At 41.0% G+C, this 22,809-nt stretch overlaps 2 protein-coding genes across 2 annotated transcripts in view; both read left to right on the top strand.

Moving 5' to 3' along the window:
• Positions 1–3,322: 3,322 nt before the first annotated feature.
• LOC148189280 (uncharacterized) lies at positions 3,323–5,936 on the top strand. Its single transcript, XM_088078260.1, has one exon. It carries the CDS (start codon positions 4,076–4,078, stop codon positions 5,426–5,428), a length of 1,353 nt encoding a protein of 450 aa, XP_087934386.1. The 5' UTR covers positions 3,323–4,075; the 3' UTR covers positions 5,429–5,936.
• Positions 5,937–6,742: 806 nt separating this feature from the next.
• The window catches only part of ltbp4 (latent transforming growth factor beta binding protein 4), a 77,545-nt gene continuing 61,478 nt past the window's right edge, over positions 6,743–22,809 (top strand). Inside the window, 3 exon segments of the mRNA XM_088078450.1 lie at positions 6,743–7,045; positions 14,960–15,030; positions 19,608–20,643. Of these exon segments, the coding sequence (XP_087934576.1) occupies positions 6,852–7,045; positions 14,960–15,030; positions 19,608–20,643 (1,301 nt within the window). The 5' untranslated portion in view covers positions 6,743–6,851.

The following is a 22,809-nucleotide window of genomic DNA, read 5'->3' as shown; positions in this document are numbered from 1 at the left end:
ACATGTGAGGGAGCGACTGACCATCAGGACGTCCTGTGGCTCAAACGTGACTTTAGAAACAAACAGGAAATATGGAGCAGAGTTTTTGGGGACAATGAGACATCAGTGATGGACAATGTTGGAGGAAGATACCAAGTGGTGAAAAACACATCAGATCTTCGTGTTTTTAACTTCACAACAACAGCCTTAAAAGTGTTGTCTTGTCTGCTGATGAAACAACAGCAGTGTGATTACAGCTTGACTGTAAATGTACATCTGACTTCTGAAATAATCTACCGCTCAGAGGGACAGACGGCTGTGCTGCCGTGCAATCTCACTGATTTCAGTGATGATCAGTTGCCAAAGTGGGACATCGACAACAGCTTCAACGGACAACCAAGCCAGACTGTGTCCTCAGTGGACCAGAACTACTCTCTGGTGTTTTCATCACTAACTTTAAATGACACAGGTTGGTACGACTGTAAAACCTCTACCAGAATTAAATCATACTGGATTTTGGTGTGTCCTGAATTTGGTCCTCCTGCTGTCGAGCTCTTCTCAGAGGGAGAAAACGTCACTCTCACATGCAAAGATCGGGAAAAGGATCGGGGGCCTGTTTGGTTTTTCAAGTCAAACCAAACAAAAGGCAGACTTGTTCATGTACTTTTTGGTCTGAGCAGGAGCAGAGTGAGCTTGATCAATGATGATTGGAGTTTGTTTGTCTCTAATGTCTCTCTGAAGGACGCAGGAGAGTATTGGTGTGCAGTTACTTGGGGATATTATAAGTGTGTGTCGACCAGTAAAATAGTGTTAAAGTACAGAGATCCGTTTGGGGTTCACTCCACCTTCTACAAAGTGAGATGGGCGGTGCTCAGCGCTCTGCTGCTGACGCTCTGTGTTGTTGTGGTCGAGGTGAACCGGAGGACCAGGACCACTTATCACTGAATTTACGTAAAAATAGTATTTGGAAACCGGCAAATCAATAACAAATTCAATATAATGTTAAATGATATCCAAACAGAGCGAGTGCATGAAAATAAATTTCTGGGCGTGATAACCGATAACTACTTATGTTGGAAACCTCATAAACAATGGAAAAAACAAAATGTCTAAAAAAACAATAATAACAAAAGTCTAAAGAGTAATAATAATTATAATTGATAATTTTCAAAGCAACAAATAATTTTCCTCCTAACTGCATTCAGAAGCTGTTTGAAATGAGAGAGAGACATTTGATTTGTGTCTCAAAGACAAACAGAAAGGACAGATGTGTGTCTGTCAGAGGGGTCAACAGCTGCGACGAGGAGTTAAACTGTGCAGCTCACTCCGAAAATTAAAAAAAGAAAAAAGGTTTTTAAAAAAATATGATGGTCAAAAAATGTAATACTGATGTGATTATCAATTTAGGTGATTGAAACACAAAAATGTATTATTTTTTCTGTATATTTTTAATTTTTCTTTATTTTCAAAACATAAATGTGGGAAGAAATGAGTCATTAATGAGAAAATAATCAGCTTAAAGGGAGGTATAAAAAGCTTCTGCATGAAACCTTTTAATTTCAGTTTAATTTGAATTTAATGCCTTGATTCTTTAAAAAAAAAAATTATTTGCAGTCCTTGTAAAAATGTTTAGAAGGACCAAATGTCTCTGATACACTGTGTTCTGGATCTGAAAACACGTGAGACATTCTGGCAAGGAGACATTTCAACGGGGACACAAAAGAGACAGAGACAGAGAGACAGACAGAGAGACAACCAACAAAAACTGCACTCAGAGTGTGTGATGTTATTATTGTTGTAATTATTGTTGCTGAGTGAATAAAATTTAAAATGTGCAAGAGGTGAAATGTAAGCTGGGAAATTAGATCTATAAAAACACAATGATTTAAAAACAGATTCAAATAAAAATAATGGAGGAGTTTTGGAGGTCAGAGGTTGACCTTTGACCCTGTCAGGGTGCAGATATACCTGTATATATTGTATGTATGTATACTGTGTGTGTTTTCTTTGTGTAGCTGTGTGTGGGTGTGGCTGCAGCCTGACACACAGCAGGGGGCGCTCTGCTTTCACTCATTCATCTGTCAACATTGCTTTGACCTCAGCTTTTATTTTGGATCATCTGACTGATTTTGATCTTGTTATTGAACTGATGCTTCATTTTAAATCAAATTATTCTGTGATTTTTTATTACATGTGAAGGAGTTTGAGTCTTTTTTGCATTTATAACTGTTGTATGTTGTCAGTGTTTTATGATCGTTATTTTACTCTGAACTTCATCAATATATAATCAATTATCTCTATAATAAAGCTGAAACAGAAACAACAAAACTCCAGTTTTACTGTTTTGATTTCTGATTTTAATGATTGTAGGTCACATATCTGTTGGTGTGTAAAATGTATCTTTAATTGTGTTTAACAGCAGATTTGCAGTGCTTTATTTCCATGGAAACAGGGATCACGCAAAAGCAGCAGAGTGCCCAAATAACATGAATTCATTTTGATAATACATTTTTATTTTGTTGGTAATAGTTACATAACTAGTGATGCTAACTAACTGAACTAACTGTACGAGAAACTAACTGCAGTAATGCGGACTCTGCACCGATCTGTCGTGGTGAAGAGGTCGCTAAACCACAAGGCAAAGCTCTCGATTTACCAGTCGATCGTCATTCCTACCCTCACCTATGGTTACGAGCTTTGGGTAGTGACCGAAAGAACGAGATCGCGGGTACAAGCGGCCGAAATGAGTTTCCTCCGTAGGGTGGCTTGGCTCTCCCTTAGAGATAGGGTGAGAAGCTCGGTCATCCGGGAGGAGCTTGGAGTAGAGCCGCTGCTCCTCCGCGTTGAGAAGAGCCAGATGAGGCGGCTCGGGCATCTAATTAGGACGCCTCCCTGGTGAGGTGCTCAAGGCACGTCCCACTGGTAGGAGACCCAGGGAAGACCCAGGACATGCTGGAGAGACTTTGTCTCCCAGCTGGCCTGGGAATGCCTCGGGATCCTCCGGGAAGAACTGGACGAAGTGGCCGAGGAGATGGAAGTCTGGGCTTCCCTTCTTAGGCTGCTGCCCCCGCGACCCGACCACGGATAGGCAGAAGAAAATGGATGGATGGATGGTAAAATAAATGCCAAAATAGAAAGGCCCTTTCCAGTGCTTAAAAAATTATTTGACATGTCCCTTTTTTGCACCACCTCTCCCCTCTTATAGATAAAAAAGACTCCAGAGGGACCGCTGTCTCTGCCCGCCAAACTTCACCGGGAAGTTCTGCCAGATCCCCGTTGCCCCCACCGCTGTCGCCGCAGCCGCATCGCCCTCCTCCGCCTCCACCAATGAGATCGTCAAGCCCGCGCTGCTGTCCGCTTTGGCAGCCAATCAGGAGCTGACGCAGTCTGAGTTCCTGCTGCCGCTGGGACAGAACCAGGAGACGGGGACGGCCGGAGGTGAGTCTGAAACCAGCAAACCTCCTGTTGGGTGTTTGGATCAGATTTTTGGGTCTTTTAAAGGCAAAGACCCAAAAATTAACAAGAAATTAGTAAAAAAGTACGAGAAAATTACCTGAAAATTAACACAAGTTAGGCACATATTGTGAGGCTTTTAGACACCTGCGAAGGACAGAGATTACTTGATCGAGAGCCGCATGTGTCAAAGTTTCGGATGATGAAGAGATAAAGAAGTCACGTCGTTCCGACCACAGAGAGAAGCTGCTGATGAGAGCGGACACATTTATTCACACTGAAATATGTAATGATGTTTAAAGATTTAAGGTTTTTGAGTTCTTGAAACAGCAGAGGTCGACACTTTTATGTGATATTTAATAGAAAGCTTTTACTTTCAAGAGGTATTTCTTCACGTACAATATATTAAAGCAAAAACACACAAGTGCAAAAGATGTTATCTAACTATTTACTGACAAACTGAGCCAATACAAGGAGAGGGCTGTGACATAGATTAGCTTACCGAGAGCCAGAGTTTCCACCGATGAAGAGATAAAGATTTGACGATGTTGCAACAGCAGAGCGAAGCTGCTGATGAGGGCTGACACGGAGCTCATGAGGGGTCAGTGTTTGTGGGACTCTCAGACGGAGACCTCGGAGCAGAATGGCTGCAGTCACAGAGCTCTGCTTCCTGCTGTTTGCTCTCATCAACAACATTCACGCACAACAACTCATCAGCATCAAGCGGGAACGGGACTCTTACAGCTTCAGTCTCCCCGAGGAGGCCGACTCCTGCCTGATCTCCAGGTTTGTCGGTGAGGAGAAGCTGGTCCTGCTGAACACCTCTGACCTCTGGTCCCACAACTCCACGGCACCTGAAGACCCGAAACGACGACTCTCGGTCGTCAGCACGCACAACATCTCTTCTTACGAGATCCACGACCTGACCCACTCAGACTCCGGCCCGTACCGAGAGGAGTGTTGGACCGACGGCAGAGTCACACACGACAAGACCACCACCGTCATCGTCTGCAGTCACGTGGATGGAGATGGATATACTTATGACATGACACCTGGAGGAACAAAGGATCTGCGATGTTTCGGAGCGACTGACCATCAGGACGTCCTGTGGCTCAAACGTGACTTCAGACACAAACAGGAAATATGGAGCAGAGTTTTTGGGGACAATGAGACATCAGTGATAGACGAGGATGGAGGAAGATACCAAGTGGTGAAAAACACATCAGATCTTCGTGTTTTTAACTTCACAACAACAGCCAAGACAGAGTTCAGGTGTCTGAGGATGGACCAGCAGCAGTGTGTCAGCAGTTACTCTGTCGGGTTAAAGCTGGACAAAGAGATGATCTACGGCTCAGAGGGACAGACGGCTGTGCTGCCGTGTGCTTGGACTGATTTCAGTGACGATCAGCCGCCAAAGTGGGAGATAGACAACACCTATAACGAACATCCAAACCAGACTGTGTCCTCAGTGGACCAGAACTACTCTCTGGTGTTTTCATCACTGACGTTAGATCACACAGGTTGGTACGACTGTAAAACTGCTGTCAGTGTGAAAAGGTATCATCTGTTGGTGTGTCCTAAATTTGGTCCTCCTGCTGTCGAGCTCTTCTCAGAGGGAGAAAACGTCACTCTCACATGCAAAGATCAGGAAAAGGGTCGGTGGCCTCTTTGGTTCTTCAAGTCAAACCGAACAGAAGGCAGAGTTTTTAATACACGGTTTGGTCAGAGTCTGAGCAGAGTGAGTCAGTCTGATGATGACGGGAGTTTGTTTGTCTCTAATGTCTCTCTGAAGGACGCAGGAGAGTATTGGTGTGCAGTTACTTGGGGATATCATCAGTGTGTGTCGACCAGTAAAATAGTGTTAAAGTACAGAGATCCGTTTGGGGTTCACTCCACCTTCTACAAAGTGAGATGGGCGGTGCTCAGCGCTCTGCTGCTGACGCTCTGTGTTGTTGTGGTCGAGGTGAACCGGAGGACCAGGACCACTTATCACTGAATTTATGTAAAATTTACGTAAAAATAGTATTTGGAAACCGGCAAATCAATAACAAATTCAATATAATGTTAAATGATATCCAAACAGAGCAAGTGCATGAAAATAAATTTCTGGGCGTGATAACCGATAACTACTTATGTCGGGAACCTCATAAACAATGGAAAAAACAAACAGAAAGGACGGATTTGTGTCTGTTAGAGGGGTGAACAGCTGGGACGTGTGGCTGCAGCCTGACACACAGCAGGGGGCGCTCTGCTTTCACTCATTCATCTGTCAACATTGCTTTGACCTCAGCTTTTATTTTGGATCATCTGACTGATTTTGATCTTGTTATTGAACTGATGCGTCATTTTAAATCAAATTATTCTGTGATTTTTTTATTACATGTGAAGGAGTTTGAGTCTTTTTTGCATTTATAACTGTTGTATGTTGTCAGTGTTTTATGATTGTTATTTTACTCTGAACTTCATCAATATATAATCAATTATCTCTATAATAAAGCTGAAACAGAAACAACAAAACTCCAGTTTTACTGTTTTGATTTCTGATTTTAATGATTGTAGGTCACATATCTGTTGGTGTGTAAAATGTATCTTAAATTGTGTTTAACAGCAGATTTGCAGTGCTTTGTTTCCACGGAAACAGGGATCACGCAAAAGCAGCAGAGTGCCCAAAAAACATGAATTCCTTTTGATAATACATTTTTATTTTGTTGGTAATAGTTACATAACTAGTGATGCTAACTAACTGAACTAACTGTACGAGAAACTAACTGCATCACTGTTTTGCTCAAATGACGTTAAAGAACATCCTCAAGTATAATATTGCAAAAGCATGATATATATATATATATATACAGTATTTTGATGCTTATAGGTTTGAGCTTTTACTCAAGTAAGATTTTTGAAAGGCTTTTATTGTAATAGAGTATTTTACATACTTACTTAAATTGAACACTTAAACCACAAAATGTTCAAATATCATTGGTGTTACTTTTAATGCTGTTTAAATAAAAATATATTTACGTCAAAGATAAGAAAAAGTAACTTTTTAATCGATCATTTTTCAAATTATACAGCACATTGTAAAGACATAATTAGTTTTAAAATACTGAAAATTAAACCATAAATGAAACATCCTTCAGTTCTCTCCTTGTTTCCTTTCCTTCCTTCTTATTGGCCAATCAGAGGCTCTCCTGCTCTCAGCCAATAGGAGCAGAGGAGCAGCTGTTCTCTGCTCCTATTGGTTACAGCAGAAAAAAAGCCAGAAGCCGGATGAGTGTGTTTGTGTTTGTGTGTGTGTGTGTGTGGTCTCAAACTTTTTGGTCACGGCTCACACACTCTCTGCAAACACGCGCGATGCATCATCCGGTCTCCTGATCGATTATCAAGAAATCAAAGATCATTGTCAGCACTGTGTGAGGATGCGGGTTTCTCTGTGGTGCGTTTGGATTTTAACTCTTCACACCGCGGCTCAGCATCCTCCGGAGCGGGAGGACGGAGGCGTGCAGCCCGGGGGCGGGAGGAGGCAGAGCCCCGGGAGACCGACAGCCCCGCGGCCGGCGGCGGTGAGAGGAGCCGGGGAGAGGACCGGCGGCAGGAGGGCCCCTCTGACCGGGTGAGCTGCTGGTTCACACATTTTAATAATGTTATTTTTTGATAAATTATCCAAAATGTCCAGAACAAACTCATGCAAAGATTAGAGAATTATCTGACTGCAGTTTTTAGAGTTAGGGACTGTTCGTTATTTATGAGAGGAGAGGGGGCGGTGCAAAAAGGAGGAGGCATGTCAAGCACTGGGGGATGTTTTTTATTTTATTTTTTAAAATGTTTTCTTCTAAGATAGGATATACAACTTTCAATGGCTGTATTTTGTGTTTATTTACTGACTTTAACCCTTTGGGCCGCTTTAATATCACACTCATATCGCTCTGCACAGAAATGCTTTTTACAATCAAGCTTTAAAATATTATACATCAATATGATTATATGAGTTATTTTTTTAAGCTACACCAGTCCAAATCATGAATATCAAATATTCCTTAATTTTCAGAATTGTAACTTTCTAAATGTCATGTTTTTGTCATGTTGACACCATATTAAATTTAAAGTAGATTTTTTATTTTATTTTTTAAAAATTAGATTTAATTTATTTAGATTATCACAGCCTGGGATATGTCAGTGATTAGCAGCAACACTGATTTTTATTATTTTTATAATTATTATTATTTTGTGCATTGTCAAATACTCACAGAGCTCTGCACATAAAATGCCCCTTTGAAATCAGACTATAAAAACTATTTTTAATTGATATGATTGTCTATTTTAGTAAGCATCACTCCTAATCATAAACGACAAATTCATTGATTTTCAGAAATTAAACTCTTTAAATGCCAGGTTTGTGACAGGTCACCTAGTGGAAATAGCATGTATTTCCTCCATATGCCAAATATGGTCAAAATGACCTCATCAGGTGGAAAATAGTCAAAATGACAAATTCAGAGTCAAAAGCCCAGAATGACACCCAGAAATAATACAAGTCCTGTTTTTCTGCTCTGATGGCTGTGGGATCAAAAATGTCAGTTTGAATGGGTTTCAATGGAGCATTTTTGGACCTGAACAGTCTGAATGTAACTATTTAGTTTCCACAGTGTATTTTAGACTTATTGTAGGAGCTGAGCTGCAAATTCACTGATTACACTCAAATACACAATCTGGACTACATTTAGGACACAAAAATGATCACATGACACGCCCCTTTTGTGATAACTGACCCTGAACTGTTTTTCATGTAACATTTGGGTGACTGGGACGGCGCATTTCATCACTCATTTCGGCTTGTGTACGTGTATTTATTCATTTATGTCATGATTTGGTATAATTTCACAAGCCCTTATTTTTCTCTCCTGTTCATCATTATGAATAAGGACTCTGTTTCTTCTCACTGACGGCTGTGATGATGGTGGAGGGGCTCGCGTGTCAGAATGCACACGCGTGTTTCAGGGCGTTTCTGCGTCCATTCATGGTGAACTGTGGGGGTGAAACTGAGGCTCGTGCGTAACAATGATTGAGATTTATAAATCAGAATCAGACGTACACACGGTTTGATGAACATGATTAAAAGAATTCATATTCACATTTCTGCCTCTGTGTGTGCACACAGTTTTAGGGCCCGTTAACGCGTTTTTTTTTGCATGAAAAGTGAAACTTTCGTCGCAGTTGGGGGCCTGAAAACGCAGACTTTTGAAACCGGGTTTCAGAGCGTAATCTTTTGAAAATGCCGCCCCTTCTGTCACCGTGTGTCATTGCAAAGTCACACCGCCACACACTGGCCTGGTGTGCATACTGCAGCGTTTTCGGTGTTTTTGTGCAGATGCACGTACGCGTCGATCGTTCTCACAATGTTATCATATTTTGATAACAGATTTTTTTAAAACACGCAAAGGAAAGACTGTTGTGTTTTTGGTCGGGCCGTTCTCGTCTAAACGTGACCTCAGCGGTGAATCTACAGAGTTTAATACGTATTTGGCTTTTTAAAAATTTATTCCTGGTAAAAACCTAAACAACGAACACTGAAGGAATTCAGAGCGGGAGAAAGTTCAGCTGTTTCAGTCTGATCCTTTAAACTCTGCAGGATTCATCCTCCGGAGAACATGAAGGTCTGAACGAAATTTAATGTCGTTTTAATGTGTGTGTGTGTGTGTGTGTGTGTGTGTGTGTGTGAGGCCATGAAGCATCTGACCAATCAGCATGTGTCAGGTATGTCAGACTGCAGACACCTCAGGAATGTGTGAAATTTTGAGTGTGTGTGTGTGTGTGTGTGAGTGTGTGTGAGTGTGTGTGTGTGTGTGTGTGTGTGAGTGTGTGTGTGTAAACAGCCTCAAATGCAAGTCTCACTGACGGTCAAGTGACGGATGCAAAGTCAAACACACACACACACACTAATCCTAAACCCTATGAACTGACTGACCAGGCTTACAAACGTGTGTGTGTGTGTGTGTGTGTGTGTGTGTGTGTGTGTGTGTGTGTAAACAGCAGTTTTAAAGAGGTTTGTATGAGTGTGTGAAAAGACGAAAGAGTCCGTCCTGTTAAAGTTGTGACACACCAAACCGTCAGTGGGATGTTGGCTCACGTTGGCTGACGGCGAGCGCCCGCAGCCCTCATCACTCGTTGCTCGTCGCTCGTCGCTCGTCTCTCGTCGCTTGTCGCTCGTCGCTCGTCGCTCGTCGCTCGTCTCTCGTCTCTCGTCGCTCGTCGCTCGTCTCTCGTCGCTCGTCGCTCGTCGCTCGTCGCTCGTCGTGTACGCTGTGTTGAGTTGAACATAAAGTTTTGATTCTTTCGGATCACGAGCAGCGCTTTATGCCCCAAACAGCTGACTGGCTGCAGATGCCAAAGGAAAAGTCTGTGACTGCGAGGCAAAGCAGTAAAAATACTCTGAATACAGCGTGACAGTGAACTGTGGTTATAATTAGATATTTAAAAATCAATTTAAAATTATTATACATTCTTTTTAGCAGTTCGAAGCATGTTTGCAGGAGATCATTTCTCTGTTTTTTTGCTAATTGTTGGTTTATTTTCTAGTACTTTTTCCTAATTTCTTGCTAATTAGGGGGCAATTCCCTCCGAAGTCGCTCATTACCTTTTTCCCATGTTTTGAAAAAAAAAAAAAAATCAGGCCAATTTGCGCAGGTTTTAACGGGTTAACTGTTGCACAGGATTGTTTGGTATCATCGATTGTGTCAAACAGATGAGCCCACATTTCTTTACCCTCTAGCAGGAGCAGCGCAGTGCATTCTGGTCATTGTAGGTTTTCTAAATTTTGAGCAAAAAGGGAATCTGGTCATGTCGGAGCAGTTTTACTTTACAGCTGTGAAATACTTCTTTAAAGTCTTACGACCTAAAATGTCACAGTTTCTCAGTCAAAACTGCAGCAGAAAAAACTTTTATTCTTTTATCGCTCTATCTGATCAGTGAATGAGATAAACAGCCGTTTCTGTTTTAAACAGTGATGCACGACAATGATTATTTTCACCAATAAACCGATATTTTCCAGCACGTGGCCAAACTTCTTTTTGTTTGTTTTTCATTACCTGAGCGTCTGAAAGGCTGAGATGTGCTGAGCACAGATGAATTTAAATTGTGCATTTTCATTAAAAAAATCCCGACATTTCAGACAAAAAGCTGGGCAAATTATCGAACCGTCCCTAAGTGACGGCTCTGCTGTGATCTCTGCACATTTACATCAAACATCAGACATCAGTTTATTCTCTCAGCAGAACCGAGACCCACGACACCTGAACGCAGACCGCGTCCAGCGTGTCCTCTCATCATGTCCCCTCATCATGTCCCCTCATCATGTCCCCTCATCATGTCCCCTCATCATGTCCCCGTCACACACACACAGAGCAGGAGGACGGAGGGGGGAGACGGCGGCCTCTTACTCCGGTGTTCAGCGGTTACTGTGAGCAGCGAGCTCGCTAATAAATGACAGAATCAGGACCGGATCGAGACATTTTGGTGTCCTAGAAGAGACTGAGATCACCTGAAGGACAATGAGTGCAGAGTGGACATTTGGAGACACTGGCGGAGACACCGCTGGAGACACCGGCACACACTGGCGGAGAATGAGAGCCGGGTGGACATTTGGAGACACCAGTGGAGAATCAGAGCGGACACTGGCCGAAACACCAGCGGAGACATCAGCGGAGAATAATAGCGAGCGGACATTCAGAGACATCGGAACAGGAAGGATGAAAAGCATCTAATAAACATCAAACAGTCTCAAAGGGTTAACCGGAGCTGCAGCTGTTTTCGGTGAATCTGATGTGAAACGATGCGTCTGAAGTGAAGCTTCGGCTTCTGCGTGGGAGATGAAAAGTGCGAGTCCACAGAGCGCTCGGTGTCCTCAGGAGGAAGAAAGGAGGATTTTTGTATTTGAAGTGGAAGCTGTTGTCCAGGCGAACACAGACGACGCTGTTACTCGATCGCTTTCTGCTGACGCTCGTGTTTTCTCCTCACGACGACTTTCAGGCAGAACAAGAGAGCGTCTGTGAAGCCGCTCAGACCTGATCTCAAGTGTCGACCTTCATTCAGCAGAACGCTGATTTTACTGCCGTTCACCGAAAAAAATAAAAAAATACTAAAAAAAACAGACCTAAACCGCATCAGAATCAATCTCTGATAACCAAAACTATTTCATTTGTTTTATCGCTTATTCAGAAGTTGAAAGATATATATATATTTTTTTAACCTGCATTGTCGTTCAGACGCCGCTCACGATCTGACGCTTTGAATCCAACAAATTGGTTCAATTTCATTTGAAAACATGGAAAAAAACACGATGACCAACCGGGCAAGAAATATCCTGCAAATTGCAAGGAATAAAAAAAAAAGCTGATTATTAGAAAATGTTCCCAAAAATAAGGAAAATGTCTAGAAAAGTGTATTTATAATATGTTATTTTTATATTTTAAATTATGTTGTTAAATCATATTAAATAACCATGTAACATTTCAGCACTTTTTTAGGTCAGGTGAGGTTTCTGTTTGTTTTTATTTTGTACTCTTTTTTTTTGGCACATTTTTGGGCCAGGTCTCGTTAGGTTGCTCCTTTCCTTCTTCCCATGTTTTTGAAAGAAATCAAACTAATTTTCCTAGGTTACAAAGGGTTAATCAGGTACATTTTTGGCAACTTTAAAAAGTACTTTTCATGATGGAGAGCGTTTGATGCTGCGGGCGTTGTAGTTTTCGGGTCGGGAAGTCGTTCTCCCGTCTTGGTTGTGTTTGTGTGTTTTGAGGTCATGAAGTTGGAGCAACACAAAACAAAACAAACACTTTTCGTGTCGCAAATCCAGCAGTCAAAATTAAAAAAACGCCTTTTTGTGGGACTGACCAGCGACAGGTCGCTCACCCACGTCTGTTTCCTAAAAAGCTGCAGAAACACGACAGTGACTCGAGAAAAAACAACCGTTTGTGTTATTTGTTTGTGTTTGTTGGTCTGCAGCTCAGCAGATGTCTCCTTTAAGTGTCCCGACATCCAACATCCAACATCCAACATCCAACATCCAACATTACATTGCGTTAAAAACGCACGACAAAAAAAATCAACAAAGCAAAACTTAAATTTCACTTTCATCTTTTAGTTTTTGGTGGAAGTTCGATGTTTATATCAAACGGGGAGCGATTTTGACGGCCGGGGCCGAGCAGACTGTCTGTGTGTATACAGGTTCAACACTGTGTGTGTGTGTGTGTGTGTGTGTGTGTGTGTGTGTGTGTGTGTGTGTGTGTGTGTGTGTGTGTTAATGGTAAAGCTCTGTTCAGACACACACGCACACACACAGGTCTCAGTGTGTGAAGTGGGGCCTCCTCTGCTGCGACAATACACTCAGTACACTGTGAGTAATGATTAAATCCTCTGCAGAGGAGCTGAGTCCACACTGCATTTAAAAAACACTCTCGTCTCTCGTCTCTCGTCTCTCCGTCCTCCGCTCCGCTTTCTGCTCTGCTTCATCAGCTTTGAGTCCTTTTTAAATCTTTTTACCAGTTTTAACTTCTTACATAGTGCACACACTGGTTTAAACACTTTATCTCAGGTGGATCTGACTGATTTTCTGTGTCAAAAAATATGTAACTGCATCAACTTTAACAGCTGGATCAACATCAGTTTTCACGACTCGCACTCAGACGCTTTTCACTAGCATTTAAATGTCTGTAACATGAGAAAATTAAAGTTAATTTAAGTTAAATTTCCTTAAAAAACACAGAAAAAACAAAATGAGCAACTTGCCATGAAATGTCTTGCAAACTGAAAATAAATAAAAATAAAAAAATATTTGAAAATTAGCTTGGGGAAAGGCAATAGTAGTTATGTATTTAAATGATGTTACTAAAAATAAAAAAATAAAAATAAAAAGCAATGACTAAAAAGCAACATAAACTGCAAAAGTGAAAAGGAAATTATTTGAAAATTAGATAATATAAGTTATTATCATAAAATGAGGGAAAATTTCCAGAAAAGTATAATTATAAGAAATCACTTACCAACTGCAAAAAAATAAATTAAATGTATTAATTAATTAATTATTAATTAATTAATTATTTAAAAAAAGGGGAGAAATCCCTCCAGAAAAATATATTTATGATTCTCTTACATATTTATATTATATTACAGAAAATAATAAGAAAAAAAATGAAATGAAATGTATACTATTGAGGTCTTTTTTAGACTTATATTTATTATTTATTATACATATTTACTTAAAGAAATCAAACCACTTTGCTGCAGTTTCAAAGGGTTAAAGTTGTAGTTTTGTCTCTTTCCTGGACACATGCTGCGCTCTGAAACTTTATAAATAAAGTTAAGTGATCTTTTCAAATGAGGTGAAACTCAAACGAGCACACACACACACACACACACACACACACACACACACACACACACACACACTTCCTGTTACACACAGCTGTGACTTTGGGGGGGGGGTCGGAGGTCGTCTGACCCAGTGTTGATCTGCTAATTGAGTCTCTTTCCCAGAAGGCCGCTGGGCTGCCTGCAGACACACATTATTAATAAAAACGGGAGAATAAGCAGCTGTTGGATGAGTGAAAGCAGACGTTAGCAGTTTGTCTCGCTGTAAGAGCAACAGATGACAGGAACTTTAAATCCATCAGGAGCTTCACAGAAGAACACGAGCTCCAAATCTTCACCAGATGGAGCAAAAGAAATAAAAAAATCCACTTGTTGAAAGAGTTTGACTGCAGAATAATCGTCCGAAACAGCCTCGACCTGCAGCTGCTTCATCGCACTGACGGAAAAGAAAACGGACGAATCTTTGCAGAAACGCTTCGTCTGAGTCAGAATGCAGAAACTAATCTGCAGATTTTGTAAAGTAAATAAAGTATTTATTTGGGGGGCAGCTGTAATCTGTGTTCAGACTGAACGTCTACGAGTTTGATAAATTTACTGAAATTTTCCAATGGAAGTTAAAAAAAAACAAAAAACAAAAGAGCAAAGGTTATTATTTGAAAATTAGATAATATTATTAATCAAAAAAGGAGGAAAAATATCCAGAAGAGTGTATTTATAATTCTCTCAGTTACATATTGAAATTATGTAATTAAAATCAGTTACTCTCTCCGTGTCACGTCGAATTCTTGAGGAAAACTTTTTCTGGCATGCCTTTACTGTGAACAGAGAATCCAAAAAAGTTGAAAATTCTCGGTGAATTGAAGCAAATGGGGTATATAATTAACCCCTTGAGAGTAAATTGATGTATTTAAAGAAAAGAAACATGGGGAAAAGGCAACGAGGCACCAAAATGACTAAAAAAATTGCAAAAAAAGTAAAAGGAAATTACCTGAAAATAAGAAAAAAACCAAAGAAAAAAGTTACAAAAACAAGAGCAGCAACAACAATAACAAGCAAACAAACAAACAAACAATGACCTGAAAAAAGGGCTTGAAAATATTGATAACTGGTGAAATAATGTAAATAATGTCTATTGATGACGAACTCTCCGTCTGTCTGTCTGCAGTCCTCACGTCTGTGGAGGTCGGTGTTGTGTTGGATGGATTTTGTCGCCCAGAACCAAGCGATGCACCAAACGTGAGTACACAGCGATGCCACCGTTTGTTATCCCACTCTGAGCCAAACCTCAGTGTCACTGCTGGGGACTCCAAATGGCTCCAGCAGCTGAAACACTGAGGTAGTACTGCTTTACTTTGGTGAAAGATTGAGTACTTTTTCCACATCTCAAGATTTATTTATTACTTCACCCATTACTTTATTTATTTATTTATCTATCTATTCTATAATAATCATAAATGTACTAAAAACAGGGGAAAAAGTAAACTGAATACTTCAGTAAAGAGGTAAATAAAAAATTGTTTTTTTTCTTCCACGTCGGCTGGTTGGTGTTTTAAAGAATAAGTCAAACTAATAAAGTGTAAATGATGATCGCACGTGCTGACGATAACTCAGATTAAATCAGAGTTGGGTTTATTATATTCTGTACTCAAACACATGTTCAGCACGTCTGTTTCCTCGTCTCTCGTGTTGGCTCGTGGCCGTCATGTCGTAGTAAAACAGCTGCAGATATTAAAGTTCCTCTAACAGGAAACTGATGTCGCTGCTCAATAAAAACTCACCTGGAGCTCAGAAAAATCGTTTCAAAACTTTACAGACGGTTGGTTAGATTACTTTGGGCGGCTATTTGTGTGCAGAATAGTTATTTTAACGTTATTTTAAATATATTTTAACCCTAAATGAAACAGTGCGCTCTAAACTACGGGACAACCGATTTAGGTTTTTCAGGGCCGATACTGATTTTGATTAGTAGCAGTTAAAGGGGAATCCTGGTGTTTTTGAACCTGGGCCCTGTGTGTACGTGTTTGGATGTGTGAATGATTCGGACTTATCGCCGGTGTGGCTCAGAGCTGAAGCTTAACCACCAAACATCACAGACGCGGCCAAAACAAACTGTGTGTCAGAATAAACTGTTGCAGCTCTGATATTTAACGCTGTCTTTAGTTAAAGACTTAAAACTGTACACGCTGCATTCCGATGATTTTTGTCTCTGCAGGAACTTCAAACCTCCGCAGAGTCTTCAGCTCATCAGACGCTCAGTTTTTATTTCAGCCTCAAAGCGTTTTAGGAAAACGTTTCATAAAACGACCTACATGGAGCAGGTTAGTCGAGCGCCGTCGCATCCGTCCTGAAACTGCTGAGTCAGCACAGATGCGTCCTTACGTACGGCGGACTGCTGCCGTGTCATGTGACCGCGGTTCAAAGGTGGCCTCCAGAGTCCGCACGCAGAGCTGGATTTATGACCGGATCAATGCTGCTTAGTGGATTTACAGTGATGCTGTACTTTATGGTTACCATACCGAGTCTGAAGTTTATATAATCCTCATGCAGGGAAACACACACACACACACACACACACACACACACACACGTATATAAGTAAGATCTGTTTCTGTTTATTTCCGGACTCAAAGTGCAGTTTATAAAATCAACTGTACCTTATTTATGTTTTCACCAGCTGTGGAGGAAGTACTCAGATCCTGCACTACAGCTGAAGTACTAATACTGCACTGGTACGAGTAGAAGTCCAGCATTGAAAGTAATTCTGTAGTAAAAGTATGCATTCATAAAAAAAAAAATAAAAACATAAGTAACCTCATGAAACTTGTGCAAATTGGCTTTCAAAAACATCAGAGGGCAACAGGCAGCTTAATAAAAAAATGGCCCAAAAATTGCGAGAAATTCAAAAAAATATAAAACAAGAAAAAACAATTTATGGCCTTTTTTCCCTCCATTTCCCTCCAGTTTTTTTTCCCATTTTCTTCCTTTTGCCACAAGTTTTTGTCATTCGTAGCATGCTTTTTTCTTTTTTCAATTGCAGCATTATATATTCATTATATGAAATGCGTACATTTCAAAAGTATTTGCATCTTTCTTCCAGATGATTTTATGAACAGACCATTTCTTCAGCAGTGAAATTCTTCTTTAGTTGACGATTGTTTTTATTATACATTAATCTGGAAATTATTTTCTCTGATTGATTGGTTTGTTGCCCGAAGTGACTCCTCCACAATGTCCATTTAACCTTAACACGATTCCTTTTTTCTGAGATATAGATTTTATCATCATTAGCACACTCAGTAATTCATTATATCAGTAATGAGCACATATTTCTCTTTTATTTTCTCTCTTAATGATTTCTTTTTCTTTCTTTTTTAGTGAGTGCATCAGGGCAGTACAAGAACAATAACAAAAACTGGGTTTTGATGGCAAAGCGTACATGCAGGGAGATGGAGACAGAAATCTAGACTCGATCAGACGAACAAAGAAACAAAAACGTACGCACAAACGTACAAAAAAATACCCAGGCATGCTGGTTTTCCTTCTGTTGATATGTGTTCTGGTTATTTCACTCTGGGCAGTTAGTGAGCTCACTCGTGTGTTTGTGTTTACGTGCAGCTGAGAAAGAAAAGAGCGACTGAGCAAAAAATAATACGAGGAAAATAGAGGATATGAAAAATGATAAATGGGTTAAAACTTAAAACCAAAATGATAATAAAAAATAAGTGAATGAGGTGAATAAAAAAGATCGCATTGCAGTTACCTGTGGCCTCTTGCAGAGCCCAATATGATTGCTGATACATTACACACACACACACACGCACACGCGCACACACACACACACACACACACACACACGAAGACACACACACACACACACACACACACACACACACACACACACACACACACACACAGATCCAAATCACTTCTTTCAGGATTATTCAGCTCGGCTGTGAGCGTCCTGCAGAGAGCAGAAACTCGTGAATGGAAACAGATTTACCGCTCTGTCTGGAGGCTTAACCACACACACACACACACACACACACACACACACACACACACACACACACACACACACCTAAGTCCCAGTGGACTGAGAGCTGGCAGAATAAAGCTTTACTGTTTGGTCACATTGTTCTGATAGAAGGAAACTGGTTGGGAGTCCGGGAACACACACACACACACACACACACACACACACACACACACACACACACACAAGCACACTCACACACCAGTGCAGAGTTGTGTAGAAGACAGACACACAAGTTCTGTCTCACTGCGTTTCCGTCCAAATCTTTAAAATATAAAAATAAAAATCAGCTGTTTTTCTTTTGTTTTGTTTGATTTAAAAAAGTTTGTTGGTAAATAAATCACAACATCAAAACCCGATAAAAACACAACCAACTAAAAGATGTTTTTATGATTTTTATGAGTTCTATTTCAAATCTATTCTGATATTTACTGTAAAAACTGGCTGCAAATGTTTGTTCTTTTCCTCTCCTTGTCTCCTCTCTTACTCTCCTCGACTTTCCTCCTTCTCACTGTTTCGTCTTCTTGCCTCCCCTCCTTGTCTCCTTTTCTCGTCTCCTCTCTTTGTTTTCTTTCCTCACCTCCACTCCTGTCCTTGTCTCCTCCCCTCCTCTCCTTGTTTCTTGTTGTCTCCTTGCCTCCTCTCTTCTCCTTGTGTCCTCTTCTCTCTCCTCTAATTGTCTCATTTCCTCTCTCCTCTCCTTGTTAACTCTCCACCCCTTGTCTCCTTTTCTCGTCTCCTTCCTTCCTCTCCTTGCATCCTCCTTTCTCTCCTCTCCTTGCCTCCTCTCCTTGTTTTCTTTCCTTGTTTCCTGTTGTATCCGCCCTCCTCCCCTACTTGTTTGATCTTAATGTAAAGTCATCCTTCCTTGTCTCCTGTCCTCTTCTCCTCATGTCCTTTCCTCTGTCCTCTCTTTGTCAGCACTCTACATCTTCCCTCCTTGCTTCCTTTCTTCTCTCTTCCCCTTCTCTCCTCGCGTCCTCTCCTATTTCCTCTTTTTGTCAACCCTCCTTAACTCCTCTCCTTGTCTCCTCTCCTCTTTTGTCTCCTCTTTTACTCTCCTTGTCTCCTTCTCCTCCTATTCTCTCTTCTTGTCAACCCTCCTCGGATCCTCTCCTCTTCTTCCCTTCTTTCCTTTTCTCCTCTCCTCATCTCCTCACCTTGGCAAGTCTCCTTTCCTTATCTCCTCTCCTCCTCTTTGACCTCCTCTCCTTTCCTTCGTTCCTTGTCTCCTCTACTTGTCTCCTTGCCACTTCTCCCTCTTCTCCGTCCCTCTTTTCTGTTTTTTTTTCCATTTTATGCCTCCTTTCCTTGTTTCCTCTCCTCTTCTACTCATGTCCTCTCCCCTTTCCTCTCTTTGCAAACCCTCCTTAACTCCTCTCCTTGTCTCTTTTCCTCTTTTCTTTTTCACTTGGTTTTTCCCTCCTCTCCTTACCTTCTCTTCTAGTCTCCTCCCCTCCTTTCATTGTCTCCTGCCTCCTCTCCTTATTCAGTCTCCTGTCCTTATCTCCTCTCATCCTCTCTTCTCCTCTCCATGCCTCTCCTCATCTCCTCTACTTGTTTCCTTGCACCCTCTCCTCCTTCCTCTCCTTGTCAACCCTCATTGTCTCCTCTCCTGATCTCTCCTTCCTTCCTTGTCTCCTCTCCTTCTCCCTCGCCTCCTCAAATCTGAATTAGAAACAAAAATAAAAAAAAAATGAAATGAAAACTAAAAAAACTAGAATAACTCCTCTCCTCTCCTTGTCTCCTCCTCTCCTCTCCTTGTCTCCTCCCCCTGCAGACAGGTGTTTTCCTCGCTGCAGTAATGGTGGGCTGTGTCGGCCGTCTAACCGCTGTGTGTGTCGACGGGGTTTCCATGGTCGCCGCTGTGAGGTGTCCACAGCGGCTCTGACCTCCTCCGTCCGTCCCGGAGTCCTCATCCCGCAGCGAGGACCACCCACCTTCACCTCCTACAGGGACTCAGGACCTCCTCAACGCCATGCGAACAGGAAGACCAGAGTCCTCACAGCTCGCTCGGGTCCTGCTGCCATGGTAACGCCCCCTGCATCCACGACAACCAGCAAACACCTGAATACGCAGGAGGATGCCATGGTCCCAGACTCTGGTCCTGCTTCTATGGTAACACCTCCTGCATCCACGACAACCAGCGACAAATCTAAACCGGAGACAAGGGACACACAGGAGGTTGCCAAGGGCCCAGACTCCGGTCCCATTGTCATGGTTACACCTCCCGCATCCATGGCAACAAGCATCAAATCTAAAATTGAGACTCAAAACACGCTGGAGGACGCCAAGGTCCCAGACTCCAGTCCTCACAAGTCTGGACAGATTGAGGACAGAAGAGACGTCTCAAAGGAGGCTTTAATGAAGGAGGAGAATCAAGCGTTCCCAAAACGTCCTCAGATGACAGGACGGAGAGCCGAGAGGACACAAACTCTCAACAACCGGACAGGAGACGCAGAGGAGGACGGAGCAGCAGTCGGCCTCAAAGACTTTAAAACAGACACATTAAAGTCTGAAGGAGAGAAAGACGAGGCATCCCAGTCCTTTGGGACCACAAAGTCTCTGTCCTCTTCTCACTCTGAGGGACAGACATCAGTCCATTTAAAAGAGATGTCCAAGCCAGAAGACAAAAGATCGATCCGACAGTCCGACTCTGAAACAAGCTCCAAAATGTCAAAGGAGGAGGAGGAGTCTGATGCTGGGAGGAAGGAGGAGAAACAGGATGAAGGTGTGACGGCAGAAAAGACGAAGAAGAAGGAGGACGAGGAGGACGAGGAGGTGAAGACAGGAACAGGAAATAAGCAGTCTCTGAGGTAAGATCACTCCTCCTCTCATTCATCACTCATTCATTCATCAAAAACCTGCCGTCATTTTTCAGAAAACTTCATCTGAGAATTTCCATCTTTGTAAAGTGAGAAATGCTGTTGGTTTAATGAGATAACACTTTAAATTTTATAATATTTAGATATTTAAATAATAATAATAATAATTACTATTATTATTAAAGTAATGATGATAATAAGAACCAGAAAACAGCGACAGAAATATTGTTGAAAACAAAAGAAAATATTTCTGCATTCTTGTGTTCAGACAGCAGGTGGCACTCTTCACCTGATAATACACACAGTAAATACTGCACAGTACTCACTGACTGAACCAAACACAGTAAATACTGCACAGTACTCACTGACTGAACCAAACACTGTAAATACTGCACAGTACTCACTGACTGAACCAAACACTGTAAATACTGTACAGTACTCACTGACTGAACCAAACATACAGTAAATACTGTACAGTACTCACTGACTGAACCAAACACAGTAAATACTGCACCGTACTCACTGACTGAACCAAACACTGTAAATACTGTACAGTACTCACTGACTGAACCAAACACAGTAAATACTGTACAGTACTCACTGACTGAACCAAACACTGTAAATACTGTACAGTACTCACTGACTGAACCAAACACTGTAAATACTGTACAGTACTCACTGACTGAACCAAACACTGTAAATACTATACAGTACTCACTGACTGAACCAAACATACAGTAAATACTGTACAGTACTCACTGACTGAACCAAACACTGTAAATACTGTACAGTACTCACTGACTGAACCAAACATACAGTAAATACTGTACAGTACTCACTGACTGAACCAAACACACTGCAGGCTGCGTCTAAGACATAACATAACATCACGTAATTGGATAAATATAACAGTAACTTTATTATTATTATTATTATTATTATTATTATTATTATTATTATCACTATTATTAGTACTATTACTATTTTATCATTGTTATAGTTAACATCATTATTATTATCATCATCACTATTATAATTATTATTATTGTTATTATTATTATTATTATTATTATTATTGACCTGCTTCAAAATAAATCAATGCATAAATATGACAAACTTTGTGTGTTTAAACTGAATGTTCAGCAGATTAATATCACATTTTACTGAGCTAATTCCTGTGGATATTTAATTATTATTATTAATATTAATAATAACAATAACAATAATAATAATAATAATAATGATAATGATAATCCAGTTAAACAAGCCATAATATACAACAACAGTCTGTAAAAGGGTGTTATTTGGTACTTTAAGTAGTACCTTTTGATAAAACTTTCAATGCAGCATTTGTACTTGTAAATACTGAGTCTTTTTACGCTCTCTCCTCCTTCTGAATCTAAAGAAACTCTTTAAAAACTCTTGGATCAGCTGTAAATGCAGCGTCACAAAGCTGAAAACAGAGCAGGAAAATGACTCACTGCTGCAGTACTGTTTGCAGTACTGTTTGCAGTACTGTTTGCAGTACTGCAGCAGTGAGTCATGAGTATTTTCACAGTGTGGTTGCAGTACTTCTGCAGCAGTGAAGGATCTGAGGAGACGTGTGAGGTGTGAGTTTTCTGTCAGTTTGTGTGAAAGCAGATTTCTCTCAGAGTAAACAGTCAACCCAGCCCAAAGTCAGAGGTCAAAGGTCGTGGAGGTCAGCGGTCAGAGGCAGGGTCGGGACAGACTGTGGGAAGACTGAAGTGCGCTGGTGTCGCGTCTAAACGTAGATATGCAGCCGTTTTCCCCGCTGAAGACTAAATATATTATATAACCTTCAGTCTGCTGAACGCATTATCAAGAGCTCATTATATGTGTGTGTGTGTGTGTGTGTGTGTGTGTGTGTGTGTGTGTGTGTGTGTGTGTGTATATAATGAGCCCTCGATAATGCATATTTATTATTCCATATCTCATATCTTCACCCATCTGAGGGAATAATGGCCATGTTTTGTTGTTTTCCATTTTTTGCATTTTTTAAAATGTATCTTTTGTTATATTTTTTTGTAAAATGTTATTTTGGGGATAATGTTTTTTTTTCTTGTGTGTGTGTTTGTTCAGGTTAAGGCGGGGTTTTAAGGACCTCTCCTAACATGTTTTTTTTTTTCTTTTTTTCAT

This window comes from Plectropomus leopardus, chromosome 6, assembly GCF_026936395.1.
Source record: "Plectropomus leopardus strain MGB_pleo_1.0 chromosome 6, ASM2693639v1, whole genome shotgun sequence".
NCBI classification, from domain to species: Eukaryota; Metazoa; Chordata; class Actinopteri; order Perciformes; family Serranidae; genus Plectropomus; species Plectropomus leopardus.
Note: the sequence above shows the minus strand (reverse complement) of the source record. Positions and strands in the feature narration are given on the sequence as shown.